The 8,000-nt window shown below is 36.1% G+C and overlaps 1 protein-coding gene across 6 annotated transcripts in view; it reads right to left on the reverse strand.

The window, feature by feature from the left end:
- Window positions 1–3,997: 3,997 nt before the first annotated feature.
- PSD1 (phosphatidylserine decarboxylase 1) overlaps window positions 3,998–8,000 on the reverse strand; it is a 25,916-nt gene continuing 21,913 nt past the window's right edge. For 4 of the 6 annotated variants that reach the window (XM_059587968.2, XM_059587960.2, XM_059587951.2 and 1 more), the window contains 5 exons: window positions 6,798–6,904; window positions 5,950–6,017; window positions 5,337–5,414; window positions 4,724–4,855; window positions 3,998–4,402 (listed from right to left, as the gene is read on the reverse strand). In XM_059587968.2, coding sequence (XP_059443951.2) covers window positions 4,241–4,402; window positions 4,724–4,855; window positions 5,337–5,414; window positions 5,950–6,017; window positions 6,798–6,904 — 547 coding nt within the window. In that variant the 3' untranslated portion in view covers window positions 3,998–4,240. Of the gene's footprint in view, window positions 4,403–4,723; window positions 5,005–5,336; window positions 5,415–5,949; window positions 6,018–6,797; window positions 6,905–8,000 lie in introns of those variants that run through there. The other 2 variants (XM_059587977.2, XM_059587985.2) reach the window with 2 other exon arrangements.

The following is an 8,000-nucleotide window of genomic DNA, read 5'->3' on the forward strand; positions in this document are numbered from 1 at the left end:
TCCCTTTTTTTCCTCCCTTGGTTACATCTCCATCACCCTTTGAGCTTCGCTTCTTCTGATTGACACACAGCAGCGTCGAAGCAGGATTAGTTGAGAAGACTTGACCCGCCCTGGCCCGGCGTTTCCACTTGATAACAGGGTTTTTGTGATAGTCTGTTTCACCCCCCCCCCCCCTCATAGGTTGCATGGTCTTCCACTATTCGCTATGTTTCCTTCGAAGCCTTCACGTGATTCTCTTCACCATTGGATCCAACGGAATTAGATGAGGATAGCTTGATGCCTGCCACATGTGCTTCAGTAGTAAACTTCACTGCCGCCACATTATTAGTCTTTTTTAGGAAAGAATCTTCTACGTCAACAGTAGGGCATTCCTTATGACCGTTTGAGTGCAAGACTTCATTACCCCCCTTCTTGGTTTTTCTTACTGCCATATTTAGTGTTTCTTGTATCCCCTGCATTAATCCCTCCACTGAGACGTTAAAAGAGGAATCTGTTACAGTCCTAGAATCTTTATGGCAAAGATCCGTTGGATTGCAAGGATCACTCCCACACGTTTCGGCTCGTACTCCCTCATTAGTGCTGTGATTCACGCCACTGCTATTTGCTTTCGTAACGTCTGTCATCATCTCTACCGACGCTTTTTGGTTCTCCCGCTGATCAATGCTAGCCTTTTCCGGCAAAGATCCTCCCGTTTCAACCGTCGCATCTCACCCCTTGTATTGACTAGCCCCCACATGGTTCTCATTGTTCCTGTTAAATTGTCCAGCCGAGTGAGACTGATCTTCGTAAATGCTACGGCCATACGAGTCACTCGATCTCCCTCTATTTTCTTGGAATCTTTTGGAGGGGGAAGGAACACGCAGCCATGGTCCGTACTGAGGTTTGCTTCCTAAAGGGAGTATACTGAGACACCCTCCCCTTCCATGCTTAATAACTCCACATTTAGAACAAACACGGGGGAGCCGTTCATATTGAAAAGAGGTCCATTCCGAATTCCAATTCAAGGAATTTGTTTTGTATTTGAAATTATGTCAAAGCTCTATAAATAGAGCTATGTACTCAAATCATACATCAAGGAAATATGTAGCCTATAAGGCTTTAATGTGTGGATGTAGACTATAGCCGAACCACCTTAATCTTTGTGTCTTTCTCTCTTTCGTTCATTTTATATTATTCTGCTTTATATTTATCTTATTGTGTGTTTCTATAATTTATAGAATGAACTTAATTGCTTAACAATAGTTTATAAATCAAAAACAAAAGTAAAGTACGTTGTCTCTATTTCAAGATCATATGACATGAGTATGCAATATAAATATAATACACGATAATGAAGAGAAACACATAATAGTTTTACTCTATATGGTTTATTTCACATGTTCAACCTCTTCTTGGTAGAGTTGGCGATGTCCCAAGAGACCTGTAATACAATATCAGTGTCCCGAATCTTGTCTTATACCATCATATACTAGCAGTCCAACCTCGTGTAGCCTACACTACTAACAAAGCCGTAATGGTGACCACTAATTAAACATGGCTGGGTGTAGTAACAAAATAACCATTGTATCTAAGGCCAAACAATAAAAGTAAATCTCTTTGACTATAGGGCTAACCCTTATAATAGTAAACTTATGGTCGTTATCCCGCACATACTGATGTACCATATCATACAATGAAATTTAATTCACAGTTTTTTACATGCATGCATTTACAAACTCATCATTTTCATTATTTTGTTATTCATCAATTATTTTCCTAAAAATAGAGTCCACACCATTCTAAAATGCTTCATGTGAGTCCCAAATATGCACGCTTTGATATATATATATATATATATATATATATATATATATATATATATATATAAATTAATCATGCTTTGCAAATAAAAGTAGATAACAAGTATCCAAGTGAAATTTACTCACCTTAGTCGTAACTTTCCACCAGGTAATCTCTATGATAGTTCTCAACTTCCAAATATGTGAAAAGATCTATATTGGATCCTAATCTAGACGAAAATACCTTAAAACCTAAACAAAAGTGGAAATGGTCATTCTGGTGGATTAGTGAACGTTTGGTTACTATGTCAATTGTTCGGCCTGAGCCTCGATCGTTCAATAAGCCTACCAGACGTTTGGTGATATCGCAAAACCTCTATTTTCACCAAAGGTCCAAGTTTTTCCTAGTCTAACACAACCTAAGATTCTTCTAAGGCACTAACCACGATCCTAAACCACAGTAGCACTTCCATAGTTCCATGCATAATAAAATACGTCCATAATCAACTTACTCACCCATCATTAGTCTCATGATAAAGCTTAACACAACCCCACAAATGCAAACCCACAACCTAGATCCACAAGATAAGGTTGTCTAAATTATGAAAACAACATTCACATAAACAAGCTGAAAACATTAACCCAAACAAATTTAAGGCTAGAATATTAACACTTGAAGAAGATAAGACTAAGTTAACCTCATTCTCTATCTCTCAAACCTCCACTCTCACTCACTCTAGGGTTCTCAGGTGAAGAGGATGACCAAAATAGGAGGTATGGCCATAGAGATCTAGATGAATTTATAGACCTCTCATGGTTGGCCAATAGGGTTGAGGTGTCCAGGGTTTAAGCAAAACTGCCAAACACATGATCAAACGTTCAAGATATGACGTCGAACGTTTGGCGTCCCACTAGAATGTTCGGCAGCATTCAATTCGAACGAGCGTTCGATGTTTCAATCGAATGTTGGGCCCTACAAGAATTCCCTAAAAAGTTCTATAACTCCCATCTTATCACACTCAACTAATACCAATCTCAATTACACCAATTGTGGGATGTTTATACCAGGTTAAACATAGGGGGTATTACATCATGGCCTAGAACATAGTCCCAAGGAAGTGCATAAGGAATAAGAATTGGGTGTCGCTTCCTAAAAATTTAGGATTAACTTTGATGTATCGATTCGTGACTCTTTCTCCTTGGTGCTGCTACCAATTGAGATTCAATAGGGATTTTTTTTTTTTTTTTTTTTCTCTAAGCTGAAAAGTTGCCCCTTGGGAATCCTTGAGGGATTGAGGCAAGGGCTACTTTACTCCTATCAAACACAGTGTGGCTTAGAGCATTCATACCAGCTACCCTATATGTGTTGTAGTTCATTTTCTTAAGTTTAGGAAAAATGTCAAAAAAGTCACAAAAAGCTACCCATAGAAGAGTCTTTATATCACCTCTAAACATTAAGATCGCTACAATACAACTCAATGCATACGGTTGCATGGTAGCAATCCTTGTGCTTATTAAAATAGAAAAAATTCATTCTTTCTCCTGGATCATTAAAAAAGTAGAGAAATAAAGAACTAAATAAATAAAGAAAAGTAAAGAAATGATATTGAATTAGTGTAGGGAATGATAAAAGAAAGCTATTGTGAAATGTATGTACATAAGATAGGAAAAAGTAGTTTTAATCCTTAAATTTAAGAAAAATGACAAAGAAACTGCTAAGAATGCTCAACATCAAGTTGACAGCAGTTTGCAAGTGTCCATTTCTGTTTTTCTTAACAAAGATCTTCCATTGGATTGGCAATTGAACCCATTTATCTCAAAAGCTCGCCATCTTAATTCCATTCCAGTTTGGTTGTTCCGCAAAGTTCACTGCAATGCTAACTGATATGCACATATGACATAACCTTTTTGCTAACTAGTCGTTATATTTTCCATTTATCATTACATTAATTCCATTTCTGGAAGCATTCCCATGTTATTGGTGTACCTATTATTGATATGAACCCTCCCTGGATACCTCCTCCTGCCTTTTTGTTTTTAGATTATTATTTTTTTCCCGTTTTGGTGTTTTTTTGCATGCGAGTAAGAGAAAATGGAAAAGAAAAGGCAGAGTGTTGAATGATATACGTTAGGAGATACATATAACAGTCTTCAATAGTCATGACGATTTTTTTTTTTTTTTTTTTTTTTACATGTCACCTCAAGAGGAGAGAAAGGAATGGGATTCAAACTAGTGACATTTGTTTCATATGGCGTGGTTTCCAGCTGATTGAACTACCCCTTGGAGACCACGACGATTGAGTTAATTACACAAATATGAAAAATATAATAATAAAATTAAAGAATAATACAAAACTCAATGTCAATTAATATATAGTTAGAGATTGGGGATGGGCACTGCCAAAAACTATATATATATATTAAGCATCACTTGTACATTGGCTCATAAATGTTGTCGCTTACTAATCAGGGCACCTCCCAAGGGTTTCGCCAACTCGGATTCTATCTCCGCGTTTGATGCAAAACTTGAACTCCAACGAGGAATCTCCATCTTCTTCAACCGATTTTGATATGGGGGCCTGGAAGATAAGCACCACTGTTGATCCCATGTTGAAAGCAGCTACCTGAAAGGATGAATATAATAATTGATTCCAATATCCACAGCTGATTTTAATCTCTTATGGCTCCTACATCAATGTTTGTATACTTTTTCGAATTCGATTTGAGGCAAGGGTCAAAAGAAATTCCAGTAAATCAGAAAAACAATTGAAAATTAAATTTCTATGACCAAGAAAGGAAAAGAAAGAGAAAGGATAAGGTTCAGAAAACAATAGAACAGAAGGTAGCCTCCAACTTCATCCATGGATGTGTACTCATCAAATAATAACCACTTATTTCGTCCTCTTAAAAGCAAAATTTACCAAAAATTCAAAAAGAGGCAGTACATCTCTAACCTCATCCCCTTTCTTGAGCATCACACCAACACCTTCAGGTTCATAAATCCGTTCTTCTGGAGGATTTGAGTGCAGTAAATTCTTTCTTGGTCGATTCGTCCGAAGTTCTGGTTCAATGAAAAGCTGGCATGTGCAAGTTCACACAAACGTCAAAACAGAGGGAATACATACATGACATCAGTTACTTTGCTACTTCACTTCAAACAAATCATGATGTTTGTTTATCAAAGATGGGAGCATATTAGCCATCATGTGCCAGTCTCAAATTTCACCTGCGTAGAAAGGAATCTCATCAACTATCCCATCTCATTTTCCTTAAAAGTACATTGAATGGAAATGCCCATAATTGAGCACTTTCTGGGGCTAAAAGCCTAAAACACCATGCACTACTGGCCATTGGAATGTGTTATTTGGCCGTCTGCACATAGCTAAGGTTGTCGCTTGTGGGATTAAATTCCTAGCGGTTTCTCATTGCTGATTGGTAACCCCCACAACTGCAGAAAAGGCCTTCTATTTGGATTCTAGGAGAAAAGGGAGGAGAGGGAAAAAGAGGACAAGGGAAGTAGACATTGTATCAACTCATCATCTGCAAAGCGCCACTTACCTCAATTGACCCAATATTTGTCGCACCAATTGCAGCAATTGCCATAAACCCTTCTTTCCATAGACCTTCAAGTACAACCTGGTGACATAAGAATTACGGAGAATCTCTGAAATCCACAGAGATGGGTAAACAATAGTTCAGCCAAACATTTACAAACTAAAATTTTAATTGGCATTGGAGAATAACACAACTTCTAAACATTCATGAATAATTGGGAGGCAGATGGTTGATGGCAATGACGGATGCAAAAAGAATTTTGGCAAGAACCAGCGAATCCAGTAGCAATATTAAGTTACATCTACAAAGCAAGTCATAGGTGATGAAAAAAGTATATCAGCAGTTGATGGACCAGATAACTGTTCAAATGTGGGGAAAAGGACAATTTGATGGCACATATAACAACCAAATTATTGTGAGAGAATTTTTGGCATCATCATGCCCATTTTAGACATAATTTTTAGGTCTCATACCCCTTTTTGTAGATATTTAAATTGTTGACAATAACTTAATGCGTACCCATCATACATTATCACACAAGGAAGAAAGCAATAATAGCAAACAACAATGTTGAACTTTAAGGAATGCTCAATATAAAATGACAAATCAGATTTACCCTTTCGTTCTCAACATAAAGATTTGGGATTGTTCTTGTAGCACGCTCATTTACAGGAAATAGGCAACCTGCAAAGAAAATTAACATAGTACACAGATAACAAGGGAAAAAATCAGATTAACCATATATTAATAGAATAGGAACTAATTTGACTAAGAACATCAAGTGAAATATAGATCAATAATAAACCGGGAGAATATGTGTTTACATTATAATATTTAAATACTCTTAGTATTCTGATGGTTGGCTAAGGTTGATTCTGAATTATGATGTGCAAGCAGTCCGTTTTCTACAGCATTTGCACATCCTCATTAGATAACAATAATGCACAAAATAGTAATATTTATCCATGTTCATCCCGTCGAAAGATCTTCGTTGGCAGGGAGCACAGCAGATAGAGGGGGAATGAAGAGACTCATGACAATGAATGTCACTTGAAGACATGAATTACACTCTCTTAGAGACCAACTCCCAGAGACTTAATTGTGATTTTCATCTCCAGAAGAGATTTTCTGAAGGCCAGCATACCACCTCAGTGTTTGGCCCATGTTTTTTGCTTCTTACTATCGTATTCTTTTTTGCTATTTTTTAACACAATTGTGGTGGATTTCTCTTCTTATAAAATAAATAATAATAATAATATTATTATTATTATTATTAACTTCCAATATGAAATTATTGACAAATAAACAAATCATAAAGGAAGCTATGCAACCTAAAAATCAGTTATAAAGAACATTTAATTAACAAAAGAGAAGCATATAACACATAGCTTAGAGAACCAACTACGTAATGATAAGCATCTTTTCATGTATTCTAATGTACAAATTCCATCAATAAATAATTACCTGAAAAATGCCGGCGGACAAGGATGCTACAATCAACTGGAGAGTGTATGCGATGATAGTCTCCAGGCATCAAGTAAATTACACAGTAAAAAAGGCCTTTCATTGGACTGCAAGGTTTTAATATATAAATTAACTTGCATATCAATTCACTTTGTGGCAGCAAATAAACTTGGTTGCATTGCATATCAGCATAAAGATCAATATAAATCAATTAACAAAAGTAAAGACAAAATCACGAACTAAGTAAATTTGATGGCAAAAACAGAGAGACTTATGTACAAAATGCAGGCAATGTTGTGTTAGATCCCATTTTAAGCCAACCTAAATTTCTTAAACTGGGGAATGATTTGATGATTTCATGGAACCAAGTACCACTCACATTGAATTCATCATATATGACAGATTTAAAGTTTGGTAAGACGAACTGAATAAAGCTTGACATTTTCATTGCAAAGATTCAGAATGTGGACTCAATTCATAATTACTATTTCGAGAGAGAGAAATGCAAGAAACTACCACAACAAAATACCATTTTTGGTGTGAAAAGTTAGAATCAATACCCTCCATGGCCTTGAATCATCATCTCAGGAAAACAGATGAGTTCAAGATCACAGGAGATTTCAGAGGTGTTTTGTTAAGAGTTATTGTACTTTTGTTTCCTTGATAATGTGGTAAAGAAGACATTCCCTCTGGAGTGAGTTCTATTTTCCTGGGATACGCCCCTATGACTTTGTACAGTCTTTCTATTTGGATATAAAACTTACCTTATCACACACAAAAAAGAAAAAAAAAAGAATGGCATGAATAAAATGCCTTCAACCTTAATGGTTGAAGGTGGTTGAAGGCATTTTACAAAACAAAGTTTTCTTTCAAAAGAATGCACTCACATATTTTCAACTGAATAAACTCATTAATCCCAAGTAAATGAGGCTGATCTCATATTGCTAGTGAAAAATCACATAAGTGCACTTCATAATACTTTTTTTTATATATATAAGTGTGGGAAAACGTGTTTAATGACTTGTATTCTCTACTTGTATAGTTAGCTATTTTAGGAAATTATGTAACAGCCTGTATTCCTAGAATTAGGCTGATTTGGTTAGTGTCCTATTATATCCCATAAATCATGGGATTTGAAATAACTTACTTAGTTTTCCTTTTCTGCTGCTAGGGTTGATGTATATAGCTAACGTTTTGTGTATT

Source organism: Corylus avellana, chromosome 2 (genome assembly GCF_965113065.1).
Source record: "Corylus avellana chromosome 2, dhCorAvel1.hap1.2, whole genome shotgun sequence".
NCBI classification, from domain to species: Eukaryota; Viridiplantae; Streptophyta; class Magnoliopsida; order Fagales; family Betulaceae; genus Corylus; species Corylus avellana.